Genomic DNA, 15042 nt, shown 5'->3' with positions numbered 1-15042 from the left:
AAAGTGAGTACACCCCTCACATTTTTGTAAATATTTTATTAGAACTTTTCATGTGACAACACTGAAGAAATGCCACTTTGCTACAATGTAAAGTAGTGAGTGTATAACTTGTATAACAGTGTACATTTGCTGTCCCCTAAAATAACTCAACACACAGCCACTATTGTCTAAACCACTGGCAACAAAAGTGAATACTCCCCTAAGTGAAAATGTCCAAATTGGGCCCAATTTTCCCTCCCTGGTGTCATGTGACTCGTTAGTGTTACAAGGTCTCAGGTGTGAATGGGGAGCGGGTGTGTTAAATTTGGTGGTATCGCTCTCACTCTCTTATACTGGTCACTGGAAGTTCAACATGGCACCTCATGGCAAAGAACTGTGAGGATCTGAAAAAAAAGAATTGTTGCTCTACATAATGATGGCCTAGGCTATAAGAAGATTGCCAAGTGGCCAGGACCATACAGTGGTTTAACAGGCCTTGCCATGGTCGACCAAAGAAGTTGAGTACATGTGCTCAGTGTCAGTTCCAGAGGTTGTCTTTGGGAAATAGACTTATGAGTGCTGCCAGCATTACTGCAGAGGTTGAAGGGGTGGGGGGGTCAGCCTGTCAGTGCTCAGACCATACGCTGCACACTGCATCAAATTGGTCTACACGGCTGTCATCCCAGAAGGAAGCCTCTTCTCAAGATGATGCACAAGAAAGCCTGCAAACAGTTTGTTGAAGACAAGCAGACTAAGGACATGGATTACTGGAACCATGTCCTGTGGTCTGATGAGACCAAGATAAACTTATTTAGTTCAGTTGATGTCAAGCATGTGTGGCGGCAACCAGGTGAGGAGTACAAAGACAAGTGTGTGTCTTGCCTACAGTCAAGTATGGTGGTGGGAGTGTCATGGTCTGGGGCTGCATGAGTGCTGCTGGCACTGGGGAGCTACAGTTCATTGAGGGAACTATGAATGCCAACATGTACTGTGACATACTGAAACAGAGCCTGATCCCCTCCCTTCGGAGACTGGGCCACAGGGCAGTATTCCAACATGATAACGGCCCCAAACACACCTCCAAGATGACCACTGCCTTGCTAAAGAATCTGAGGTAAAGGTGATGGACTGGTCAAGCATGTCTCCAGACGTAAACCCTATTGAGCATCTGTTGGGCATCCTCAAAACGGAAGGTGGAGGAGAGCAAGGTCTCTAACATCCACCAGCTCTGTGATGTTGTCATGGAGGAGTGGAAGAGGACTCCAGTGGCAACCTGTGAAGCTCTGGTGCCCAAGAGGGTTAAGGCAATGCTGGAAAATAATGGTGGCCACACAAAATATTGACACTTTGGGCCCAATTTTGACATTTTCACTTAGGGGTGTACTTACTTTTGTTGCCAGCGGTTTAGACAGTAATGGCTGTGTACTGAGTTATTTTGAAGAGACAGCAAATTTACACTGTTACACAAGCTGTACACTTACTATTTTACATTGTAGCAAAGTATAATTTCTTCAGTGTTGTCACATGAAAAAATATAATAAAATATTTACAAAAATGTGAGGGTTGTACTCACTTTTGGGAGATACTGTACATCCAGAAGTGCCCTTAGTAACGTCACAGGCCTAAGCTGAAGGTTACCTCCTAGTACCTATATCCGAAGATTAGTTTCTACATTCTGTGAAAAGAGTTCAAGCATGCTGACTGAATGTTTTGCAGAACATGCCCCGACAAAAAAACAAAAATCTACAGGGCTCGAGCCCATCCCTCCCTGTTCTTTCACAAATATGACTGATATGCCAAAGCAATAAGATATGCTCATAGCCTCAGGAGTAAGATCAAAGTGCATAAATTTTGGATGCTTTGGATGTGATATAATACAAGCATAACATTTCCCGGATTTTTTCCTTTGTGTTTTTTAATCTACTACGGCAAACCTCTTAGAAAGTTCCTTTATATGCATCATCCTGTTAAGCAGAGAATTCACCTACATATGTGTCAAACATGTTTACTTTTAAACATAGAAACATAGTCCATCGAGTCCGCCCATTTTTTTCCCCCCGTTAACTTTATCGTTTGAGTATAGATCTATATTTGTCCCAAGCATGTTTGAAACCATATACTGTTGACGGTCTCACTACCTCTGCTGGTAGTTTATTTCAATCATCAACTACCCTTTCAGTAAAAAAAATACTTTCAAGTTTTGAACTTTCCTCCAATTAGTTCAAGGTCATGTCCCTGTTTCATATTGTATATGTTTTTGTTAATGAAGTATGGTAATAGATACCATTTAATAATGAGAAATTAGGAAAACTCAAAGTTGCCCAGTAACCCAGGCTAAAAACTCCATTGTCTTTTTTTATAATATTTTAAAATTTGCAAAAATATCAAGATACATCATGACTGAAATGGATTATTGGTTTTATAGAAGATATTAAATTTGTGTGATGCAATTTATGTGCTAGTAAATAATGAGCTTAATCCAAAGCCACAAACCAGTCTCTAGTATTTCTATCATTCTTCTAGAGAGAGATGTGTGATAACATATGCCAGGAATGTCTGTCCAAAACAGACATTGAGGGTACCTTGTTGCTGTAAGGAGCAGATAGAACTGAATAAAACAGAACTAATTGTTTTGTTGTTGTTGTTACAGTAGTCATACATGAACAGATCTGCTATTTTTAAAGTGATTCTGTTGTGAGAAAGGGTATAGGGGCTGCCATTGACAACCTCTACTTTAAGAATGCTGGTTTCCTGGTTGTCATGCTGAAGTCTTGGCTTTAATGCTTTCTAATGCCCTGTACACACGGTCGGATTTTACGACGGAAAATGTGTGATAGGACCTTGTTGTCGGAAAATCCGACCGTGTGTAGGCTCCATCACACATTTTCCATCGGATTTTCCGACACACAAAGTTTGAGAGCAGGCTATAAAATTTTCCCACAACAAAATCCGTTGTCGGAAATTCTGATCGTGTGTACACAAATCCGACGCACAAAGTGCCACGCATGCTCAGAATAAATTAAGAGACAAAAGCTAATGGCTACTGCCCCGTTTATAGACCCGACATACGTGTTTTACGTCACCGCGTTCAGAACGATCTGATTGTCCGACAACTTTGTGTGACCGGGTGTATGCAAGACAAGTTTGAGCCAACATCCGTCAGAAAAAATCCATGGATTTTGTTGTCGGAATGTCCGATCAATGTCAGACCGTGTGTACGGGGCATAAGTCTATTCAGGTCTGCGACGCAAAATACTGAAGCCAAGCAACTAGCATTTTCAGAAAGGCTGCAATTTTTCTGATGACAAATTTGCTTTAAATAAACCCTTATTTTCCTTACGGCCCCAAACTATCACCATCTGGATCCCAAAGCTGTACACGTCTGCAGAAGCTCGTCTTCCCTCTCCTGTCTCTCAGGGGCTTGGCTGAGTGCAGCAGGAGCCAATAGCTCCTGCTGCTGTCAATCAAAACCTGTCAGCAGGGAGCGGGGGTGCGGCAGAGCTGGGCTGTGTGTCTGAATAGACGCAAGCAGCCCAGCTCAGGATCAAGCATGCACGAGTGACCCCATATGAAGCGGCTTCCAATGGGGGCACTTGGCGGGGTGGGGGGAGCCAGTAGCCCCAGCGGGGGGCCACGGAAGAGGAGGAGAGGAGTAGAACATGTTTATTATTTTAAAAAAATACAAACCTTTACAATCACTTGCATATGCCAAAACATATAATATATATGAATTACATATACTGGTGATACATCTAGTAAGAAAACATTCCCAACAATAAAGAAAATTTGTGGAAATATATAAACAATCAGTGTAAGCTGCTCCCCAATTTTTGAATAATCAAAAAAATAGATAATCAAAAAAAGGAATGTAAGGAAGATAGGGGGCGCTAGATACCATATTATTCAAGTGCTCTAAATAAATAAATCTCCTGCATTACCAAAAAAATGGAAATGTAAGAAAGCTAGGGGGCGCTAGATACCATACTATTCAAGTGCTTTAAATAAATAAATATCCTGCATTACCAAAAAAATGAAAAACATAATAATGACAAATCATAATTAGATTACACATTGAAGTGCCCACAATAGTGAAAAAAATATATAGTGATTGATTGTCCACATAAAAAAGTGATTTGAAGTGGTTGAAGTGATATCTTTCAATAATCTCCCAATCTTGTTGCTGTAAACAAAAGGTTTTCCATCACCAAAGGAAAATAAGAAAAGGAAAACACCTCGAAGTAGTAGATATCTGCTTACCAGATACCAATGACTCCTTTAGTTAAAAAGAGAGTCACTAGCGCTTGTGCAGGGTTGTGCCTGCTCACATGGATGGCCGGACTGTGGTTGGTATTATAGGCATGGATCGTTCCCGTCAAGCTCATTCAAGATAGGATAAGGATACATAGGAAACAAAAACAGTCTCCATAGCGTAAAACCATTTATTAAAAAAGTAAACAAATTAAAAAGCCAAATGGCCGCTTACATTGGTGGGTGCCTACCCGGCACTGGGGCTGCTTGCATGTCAGGGTGACTTCGCAGTCAGAAAAAGCCTTTCATGTCTCCTCCACGCTGGCGTGCGTTCCAGCTTACACAGGGGGGCAGCCAAAGGATCCGGATGTTGTTGGGTGATAGGACATGTGACCACGTACCGCTCCGACGTACGTTTCGTAGTGAACGTCTTCAGGGAAGCGTACGTTGGTCACTGGAATGGTGGTTTTTATTAGGAACAGGAAGGGGGCGGGTAATTGGCAAATGGGCCACAGGAACTGTGCTCATAGCAATAAAGTTGGAAAGTTCAACTATGGTCTGGAGCATTAGCTCCATCTTGTGGATATTTACTATATTGTTCAAAAAAAATCCTTACTGTAGTTGAAAACAAATGTGACTTTTTATTAGGAACAGGAAGTGGACGGGTAGTTGGAAAATAGACCACAGGAACTGTGCTCATAGCAATAAAGTTGGAAAGTTCAACTATGGTCTGGAGCTTAGCTCCATCTTGTGGATATTTACTATATTGTTCACAAAAAAACTCCTTAATTGAAAACGAATGTGACTTTTTATTAGGAACAGGAAGTGGGTGGGTAATTGGAAAATAGACCACAGGAACTGTGCTCATAGCAATAAAGTTGGAAAGTTCAACTATGGTCTGGAGCCTAGCTCCATCTTGTGGATATTTACTATATTGTTCACAAAAAACTCCTTACTTAAAACAAATGTGACTTCATATCAAACATCTCCTAAGTGGAGACGACATGTTGTTATAGTCCCCCTACTGGTTAAAAACAGGTAGGTGAATCCACCCATATAGGTGGTGGGGAAGTGAGAAAAAATATATAAGTGAATAAAATTAATGGTGGTGTTTTTGTAGAGAGAAAGGGGGGGGGGGGGACTCATGTAACCCTGCATTCTATAACAGCCCCAGTCTCGGTTTACATACAAAAATGATTACAAAACTAAATAGCATTTATTAAACCTTAAAAGGCTGCAATATAACCTATCCCCGTCTGACTCGAATAATAAAGGGGACAAAGAAAAGGGGGGGAAAAATATTCCATCTTGCACCCTGGACAGCTATCTCTGACCTCAACCATAATACAAGTGGTGCCTAACTCACTCACATGATCTGAGGTGGACAGATAATGATATTCCTAGACACTCCTGGACTCAATCATTTGTAAGAAAACAATTAAGGTCCAGATCTATATTCATCCCATGTGGTTGCATAGTCCGTAATTTATAAAGCCAGTACGTTTCATTCCTGGATATTGCCCTTTTCATATGGGTACCTCTCCAATCCCTAGAGATTTTGTCAATCCCATAGAATGTACACAGTGATGGGTCACTATCATGGTAAAGTTTGAAGTGTCTTGATACACTATGGTTAGGGTATCCCTTTTTAATATTTGTTAAATGTTCATTTATTCTTACTTTCAGTTGGCGTGTGGTTCTGCCCACGTATTGAAGGGAGCATGGGCATTCCAGAACATATGTTACGTGATCAGAATCGCATGTGATGAGAGGTTTAATATCAAATTGTTGTTGTGTTACTATAGATTGGAACTGGGTCTTCTTTTTCTTGGTACCTGGTTTTCTGGTTATTTTACAAGCATTGCATCTAGTGCAATAGTGAAAACCAGAACCATCCAGAAAAGTGGGAGGTTTCCCGGGGGGATCTGGTACGTTTGGAGCCAAGCGATTCCTAAGGGTAGGGGCTCTTCGGTAGATAAACTTAGGTTTATTGGGCAGGGAAGATTGCAGATCTTTATCTTTGAGTAGGATAGGCCAGAATTTTTTGAAGATACCTTCTACTGTTTTGTATTGGCGATGAAAGCCCGATATGAACGCACAGTCACCCTTATATTCTTTTTTTGGTTTAGTGACCAATAGGGACTGTCTGTCCATATTTGCCACCTGTGAGACCAATTTTGTCAAGATATGGGCGGGGTATCCCTTTTCTCTAAATCTAGTGGTGAGAATTGCTGCTTGTGTGAAATAATCCAAGATATTAGCACAATTTCGCCGTATACGCATATATTGCCCTTTCGGTACAGCTCCTATCCATTGTGGATGGTGACAGCTGTGTGTAGGGACATATGCGTTACGGTCAGTTTCTTTAAAAAAAGTCTTTGTACTAATATGATCACCTTGTTTGAAGAGTGTTAGATCCAAATAATTCACCGTGGCCAAACTGTACTCCGCTGTGAACTTTAGATTGTACTTATTCATATTCATACTCTCCAAAAACTTGTTAAAACTTTCTTTGGTTCCCTCCCACAGAATCATCACGTCATCTATGTATCTTTTATACAGAAGAAGTGAGTGAGGTCTGTTTTTGAAAATGGTCTCTGATTCCCATTTATTTAACGTAATATTCGCCACGCTAGGTGCATAGCGGGCTCCCATGGCTACACCGCCAATTTGATTGTAGTATTCGTTTAATGCCCAGAAATAATTATTCCCCATGGCCATAGATAATCCTTTAATCAAAAATTTGATTTGTGATTTTTTCAGGGTGGATTGGTTGGTGAGAGCCCACCTCACTGCTTCTAATACATCTGTTTGGCGAAGGTTTGTATACAAAGACTCGATGTCTATTGTTACTAGTAAGGTTTGGTCCGTGATGATGGTGGATTGTAACAGTGTAATTAGTTCTCGACTATCTTTCTTACATTTCCATTTTTTTGGTAATGCAGGAGATTTATTTATTTAGAGCACTTGAATAATATGGTATCTAGCGCCCCCTATCTTCCTTATATGCCAAAACATACCTTGCAACAGCCTCAACAGTGCTCCTGGAGCCCGAATATCCAGGAAAGTTGTGGGTTGAACCCCTATTCCATCTCCTCCTTTTAGACTCTGAGGCTGCAGACCACTTTGAACAGCCAATAGGGTGTTACGGTAGGTGTGTATGTGGATTGGTGCTGGGTGGCTGTTTCTTGGCATCATCACCCTATTCTGCCCATGTATTCACTGTGACAGTTTATTACAGAACCCCGATAAAAGGTAAATATACAATTAAACGTTTAGGAAGTGTTTTTTCTTTACAGCATATGTCATATATCCCATATTAACTCCCTAATGAAACTATTTCACACCAATCAGCTCTTTCCTATTTAGTGTTGCTTTTAGCAGACCATTTTAATAATGTGAGATGAGAAAGTACTCTGTAAAAGTTGAAAACTTGCCCATAACGACTAATCAGATACCTAATCAGTTTCTATGGGTAAGTTCTTGACTTTTTTTTTGGTAGTCAGGCTGTTAAATTTAATGTAGCATTATTTACTATTTTTGGTATTAAAAATATTGTTTTTTTTTTTTTTTACCTTAAAAGCAGAGTTCCACCCAAAAATGTAACTTCCGCTTTAAGTACTTGTGACCCCCTGACATGCCACATTTGGTATGTCATTTTTTTGGAGGGGGGGGGGGGGGTTCAGGGGATACCTAGTATTCACAGGTACCCAGCTCTCACTTCCTCTCCTGGCCCTGCGGCGCCAAGCGGAAGTTCACTTCTCCCCCCTCCCCCCCTGCTATCTTCTGGGACACGTCACAGGTCCCAGAAGATTGCCCAGCCATTCACAACACGCAGCGCGGCTCTCGCATGCACAGTGCGTGCCCGGATGTGAAGTCACAGCCGGGCGCCCACAGTTGCAATGCCGGCGCCACAGAGAGGAGGGGGAGAGAAGCAAGGCTTCAGGCGACCACATCACTGGACCGTGGGACAGGTGAGTGTCTGTTTATTAAAAGTCAGCAGCTACACTTTTTGTAGCTGCTGACCTTTAAATGGGTGGAACTCCGCTTTAATGCAGAGAATGCATTAAGATAAAAAAAAAAACCCTCTGCCTTTACAACCCCTTTAAATGCCCTTGTTTAAAGATTTATGCTGCTACTACTACTAACAACGATTGTCTATTTTTTAGGCCCTTTTATCCTCTAACATTAATAATAATATTTTTTTTACACACCAATACAAATAATCAACTATTAGTAAAAAAAAAAAAAATTCAGAAAAAATCTACTCACTAATCCCTCTAGGACTATTGTTGCCTAAATACACAGTATCTCACAAAAGTGAGCACACCCCTCACATTTTCACTTAGGGGTGTACTCACTTTTGTTGCCAGCGGTTTAGATATTAATGGCTGTGTGAGTTATTTTGAGGGGACAGCAAATTTACACTGTTATACAAGCTGTACACTCACTACTTTACATTGTAGCAAATTGTCATTTCTGTAGTGTCACATGAAAAGATATAATAAAATATTTAACAAAATGTGAGGGGTGTACTCACTTTTGGGAGATACTGTACATCCAGAAGTGCCCTTAGTAACGTCACAGGCCTAAGCTGAAGGTTACCTCCTAGTACCTATATTATAACATATAATACCTATACTTTTGTGAGATACTTTATGTAGAACTCAGTTCAGCAGCTGATGGCAAAAGACTGGCTGAAAACTAGAATTCAGACAGCCTTCCCAATAAACAGACTTCCAAATAAACAGATCTCCTCCACAAGGGGATTTTTGAATAGCTCTAGGCAGTGTTCCACTTTAAAGTGGAACTTCATCCAAAAGGGGAAGTTGGGCTTTTCCTCCTCCCCCACTCTTCCCTAATATTTGGGAGGTTGTTTTTTCTTTGGGATCTTGACAGGTACCCACTCCAACTTCCAGTCAGATTGTCGCAGCAATCTGAGCAGTTCAGCCCTCCTCTTTCCCCGCAGCCTCTTGGGACAACCTACAGGTCCCAGGAGACTGTGGGACCAATTACAGGGCTTGCACAGCAGGGCAGCCGGCTGTGAAGCTGCAAGTAGTCGCAGTTGGCTGCCCACAGTTAGGATGCCAATGTCTGCACCCAAAGACTGGCAAAGAGCCAGGTCAGCTGAGGACATCACTGGATCCAGGGACAGGTAAGTGAGTGCATTTTAAAAGCAGCTACAGTATTTGTTTACAGGGTGAGAAACCTCTTTAAGCCAATCAGTCACCATGTTTTGCTGCACATTGGCAGCTGTAAAACAATTTGATATCACTTTTCTACAAAACTAAGGCTATCAATACACACAGATTCCATTAAGCCTGCAGGCTTAGAGGAAAAAATCTTACAGATTACTCCATCCAAGCTATACAACGTGGATGGAAAAATCTTTCCTGCCAGTTCTGACAGCTGGCGCAAGTGGCAATTTCTATGTTTCACGTTATTATTGCTGCTCAGGATTGAAGATATTGTACTTTCACATTCCTCGCTATATATATATTACTGTAACTGGATAGGGGCAAGAATGGTGGACATTGAGCTTTTATCACAGTATGATTGACACTTTGTGAATGATTCAGTTTTTATCATTGGCTATTCCATTTTTTGTGTTTTTGATAGAATAAATTTTGACTTTTTGTACTTGCACAGTGGGCTGTGTATTTCCTTTCCCCTATTCCCTATCCCCTTTAAGTCTTTGGAGTCGGTTGAGTCCAAACAGGGTTTTTATTATGAGTTTTTGGCTGTCAGAACATCCTAACAGCAATTTGATGTAGATGCAGCCGCTGTTGGGCCGACAATTTTCTGTTTGACTTTTTTGACTGTTTCCATCAAGGGATGTTGTGCGGGAAGGCGCCTACAGTTCCACCAACTAAGGGAAATTCAATCAGTGTATTGTCAGCTTAAAAGTTGAATAGCTAGTTATATACATGCACAACATAAGTTTAAATTGTTGGTAAACTATAAAAAAGAGAAACAGACAGGAACCACTTGCTGTTTAGTTGCAAGCTTACAACATGCAAATTAGTAAGCAGGATGCTCTATATGCCAGCATCAATATTTATCAACATCATGCCCTCTTCCATACAGCTTTCTACTTAAGTAATACAGTCATTAAAAGTTACTGGCAGTTTCTGTGAAATTATTGCTTGCAAACAAATACATACTTCAAAAGGTTTTATTTCATAGCATGAACCGTAAATCTGGATTTGTTAACAAAAAACGAAAACTTGCAAGAATGCCAGCACGAGAAACAAAAAGACCAGCAAAAGTCCAACGTTAATGTGAGACAAAAAAAAAACCCACTTAGTGGATAACACTTGGTTAATATACACACATTTCTTACTTTCTGCTGCTGAAGTTGTAATAATTATTTGACAGAGATGGAGAAGAAACCTTTGGTAATGTTGAAAAATTTGGAACACCTGAGGACCTTCAAAATATGAAAATGAGCAATTAGAGAAAAAAAATGTTGGCTTCCTGTAAGGTCTGGTAAAATAATCCAAACATGGATCTTAAAGCTTCAGTTCAAAAAAATAAATGGCGAAAATAATATTTATAACTAGCATAATCAGTTTTCATTGTTGCAATATTTGGAAGCACATTATACTTCTGAAATATAAACGTCACAAAGTATTTTGGGTATACAATATATGATTCGGTCAGAAGATATATGTCTATAATACTACTCAATACCGTTATGGTAAATCTCCCTTAAAGTACAAGTGAGGTCTAAGTTTCTAATTGGTCAGTGCTGTCCAGGTGATGGTGGCCATCGGACGGCTTGCGGGAACCTTGACAGCTCAAAATCACGGGAGGAAAGTACAGCGGGGACTGGGGGATGTGCAGGGTGTCTGGTGTTAGTTCACCTTGAAATATAATCTGCAAAGGGGATCCAACACTTTAAAATGTGGTGGCTGCATCACTTTTTTAGGCTTTTTTTTTTTCCCTTTAGTTTCACCTGGTCATCTTGCCAGTAACACACTTTTTGTGCAATGCAATTTGTTATGCGATTTGACAGTTCAAAATTGCATGACAAGTTGCACTCCATTTGCGGCAATGGAGCCAGCTCAAGTTGCAGTAACTTTGAAAAAGATTAGTGCGCTGCGTCTGAGATTCCATTGCGACGTGCATCGACTTCTGTTAAAAGAAGTCGCAAATCATACTGATAGACAGCTTTGAAATTGCGCTGAAATGAAAAAGTGCAATTTCAAAGCCACACTCATGTGAACCAGGGCTCTGTGTCTGCATTCTAAATGAGCAGACACCTTTGAACAGCAGCATTGACTGAGAGAGTAGTGTCAAATGGACTAGTAGATTTAGGTGGACTAACAAATAGAATCACGACTTCAGCTAACACATTTTAAGCAGTTACGGAAACAGTCTTTTCCTTTTGGGATAAAGCTTTCAATTAAGAGAATACAAGTTGGCCACTGTAAGCACCCCTGTGAGTGTTAAATGGTTTGCCTCAACGCTCTAAAGGCCACTTTTGCTGCACAGTTTGGTCTGTTTTAAGAAAGTTGAACAGCAGCAGCAGTATCAACAAGAAAAACAATGAAGCTACAGGGCGGGCCTGTTGGCCACATTACATTACAATCCCATAGACTACTATGAGGTTTTCAACCCAGCTGGGAGATAGACTTGGATGAGCATGGTCAGAAGAGGGAGACCTGAGGCGTTTGTTCAGAATGCATTTTATGAAATGTGTGAGATTGAAGACAAGAATCCTCCAAATCCATTTAACAGATGAAACATAGCATTTCTCTTCAGCAATAAAAAAAACGTCCTTTGGCCAAGTTTTTTAAAAGTACATTGCTTCTTTAAATAAAGGCTTTTTTTTGATTATTTAACAAAAAAAAGTAAAAAAAAAAAATGTAAATATTACTGGATTAAAAAAAAAAAAAAAAGAAAACAAAAATGAGCAGAAAAACAATAGCTAATGGGAGAAGGAGTTAATTGGGGCTGGAGAAGGTTAAAGTAGAGCCATAGCCTCCTATTAAAAAAATTATAAGTGCTGAAGCGCATTTACGGTTACAGTTTTCTTTCAATTCCCCTGCAAAATCCACAAATATCCACTGAGCCTGCCAGTAAAGTACTCCTTATACACATTACTGTTATGGTGTGGAAACAATGCTGCACTGCTCCTGAATTCAAAGCAGAGTTGTCACGCTCATATAGGTTGTGCCTGCTTATACCACAGTAGGATGAATAAAATGCTGGGATGAGTATCAGTATTGTCACTGCTGATTTACAAGCCTGTGGATTGTCAATAAGTGTTGGCCACACCTGATTTTGCCCACTGCTTTCTGGACTGACAGCACTGCCTGTTGCTGAAATCCTCCCACTGTGAGCCACAGTGTCTTGGCTCCAGCGGCGACTTTGACCTCTATGCCGCTTGAATGTAAAAGTACTCTGGGTTTTAAAAACCGGATCCGCATGGTTCCTCGATTGTATGGTCCATTGCCCATCAGATTTGGTTCTATATTGTTACTGTGGGCCAAACGGTCACCTTATAGTCCCCGTCCTTTCTCACACATCGGGAAATTCAAACAGTGGTACTGTGGTGAAGTTGATATACATTGAAGTTCCTGAAGAAGCAGAGAAATAGTTCTGCGAAACGTGTTGGGATACAATGTACCAATGAAGCAAATCAATGTATTCGGAGAAAAGTGGAACAAATCAGCGCAAATATATGTACAAATATCTAAGAGCAGCTGAACACCAGGGTCAAAAATCAAATCCCTGAGAGTAATATATAGCAGATGGTGCAGCGCTAAAAATAATAAATGATGAAAAAAATAGTCCATAAAATTCAAGCAATCATAAGTGTAGTGACATCATGCTGGAAACTTCGTGGGTAAAAGTTATCACCTCACCAACATAAGAAATGGCCTCTCACCTCAGCAACCAGACCCTTTCGTTATAGAGGGTCAAATGCGCTTTCCCTTATGGGTCATATAAAGCAGGTAGGCAGTCGATCCAGATCAGTCAGCAGCGGTAATGGATAAGCAATATGCAGAGTCAATCAATCCCCAAACGTATATGCCATGTAACTATAAAAGGGGTAGACTATAGTGCTCTCCGTAATAAACTTTAATAAAGTAAAATACAAGGTAAAAAACTTACTAAAGTAAAATACAAGGTAAAAAACTTACAAACACGGCACTCATCCAGTGCCAGATGTATGAGCATGGGTAGGTAAACATACGAAATGTTTACCTACCCATGCTCATACATCTGGCACTGGATGAGTGCCGTGTTTGTAAGTTTTTTACCTTGTATTTTACTTTATTAAAGTTTGTTACGGAGAACACTATGGTCTACCCCTTTTATATTTACATGGCATATACGTTTGGCGATTGATTGACTCTGCATATTGCTTATCCATTACCGCTGCTGACTGATCTGGATCGACTGCCTACCTGCTTTATATGACCCGTAAGGGAAAGAGCATTTGACCCTCTATAACGAAAGGGTCTGTTTGCTGAGGTGAGAGGCCATTTCTTATGTTGGTGGAGGGATCACTTTTACCCACGAAGTTTCCAGCATGATGTCACTACACTTATGATTGCTTGAAGTTTATGGACTTTTTTTTTTTCACCATTTATTATTTTTAGCACTGCACCATCTGCTATAAATCAATGTATTTAATGGATTTGGAAAGCCACTGTGCTATTGTCTGTATATCCTTACATGTTTTTATACTTAACTGTAGGTTTTTAACTACGTTTGTACAATAGACTATACATATACTATACTATACTATACTAATACTGCGTATGCCCTCACCTTAGTGACAGCCCCATATCCTTTTAAGTCCCGCTTTCCTTTTTAAGGGGGTTTCCCTTTCTTACTGCTGTTTTGCTTGGAGGAAAAATTTGTCTTGGCCAGGTAAGGAAAATAAGGTGTTTTTGTTTAATTTATGAGGCTTGTGCATCACATATTGAATGGATTTAGTATTGGTTTAGACTGTCATACAAGAATGATTTGTTGTATATGTTAACTAAAAAGGGGTAAAAGGGAACAAATTTAAGTAAAAAAAAAAAAAACCTAAAAACTTGTTTTATTACTTAAATTGATTTAACCGACATCATATGCAGAGCAAACCTCATCTCTTAGATCTGCAGTTGAATGAAACAAAGTAACAGTAATTATTTTGTATCTATGAATCGTGCTACTAAACAGTGTTTGCAAACACAAATCAGCAGGTCAGCAGTGGCTAGAGTTGGCTGCTGTATTTGCACAACAAACCCCAGCTGTCATTTTTACAGCTTGAAACTGCCATTTAAAGGGGCAGGGGAGTGACAAAAGTAAAGGGAGGAGGGAGGGAGGGAGGATAGTGTTTGCTACATACATCCTGTTTACTCTGGTGAAGTTCTTTTGGGGTGTACATGGCACTCCTAAGGTACAAGACTGCTTACAATCCATCAGAAGGCTAGAACCACTTCCTCTCAAAGTGATAAATACATTTGCAAGGCAGTCTGGCATGCTAAATGTCTTTAAAAACTTAATTCACCTATTTTGTTAAAGTGATTGTAAAGGTTTTTTTTATCTTCATGCATTCTATGCATGAAGATGAAAAGCCTTCTGTGCGCAGCAGCCCCCCCCCCCCCCCCCCACTTACCTGAGCCCCATCTCTGTCCAGCGATATCCACGAGTGTCTCGGTCATCCAGGACTCTCTCTCCTGATTAGCTGAGACACAGCATCGGTGACATTGGTTCCCGCTGCTGTCAAAGTCAGTTAGCCAATCAGGAGAGAGAGGGGGCAGGGCCCAACTGCAGCTCCGTGTCTGAATGGACACACGGAGCTGCAGCTCA

The 15042-nt window shown here is 40.5% G+C and overlaps 1 protein-coding gene across 7 annotated transcripts in view; it reads right to left on the bottom strand.

Moving 5' to 3' along the window:
* The window catches only part of USP15 (ubiquitin specific peptidase 15), a 190694-nt gene that overhangs the window by 97423 nt on the left and 78229 nt on the right, over positions 1-15042 (bottom strand). For 4 of the 7 annotated variants that reach the window (XM_073619986.1, XM_073619990.1, XM_073619987.1 and 1 more), the window contains exon 7: positions 10571-10657. The exons of 2 other annotated variants lie outside the window; for them this stretch is intronic. In XM_073619986.1, the coding sequence (XP_073476087.1) occupies positions 10571-10657 (87 nt within the window). Of the gene's footprint in view, positions 1-4236; positions 4389-10570; positions 10658-15042 lie in introns of those variants that run through there. One more of the 7 variants, XM_073619993.1, reaches the window with a different exon arrangement.

The sequence above is a fragment of the Aquarana catesbeiana genome, linkage group LG03, assembly GCF_042186555.1.
Source record: "Aquarana catesbeiana isolate 2022-GZ linkage group LG03, ASM4218655v1, whole genome shotgun sequence".
Classification (NCBI taxonomy): Eukaryota; Metazoa; Chordata; class Amphibia; order Anura; family Ranidae; genus Aquarana; species Aquarana catesbeiana.
Note: the sequence above shows the minus strand (reverse complement) of the source record. Positions and strands in the feature narration are given on the sequence as shown.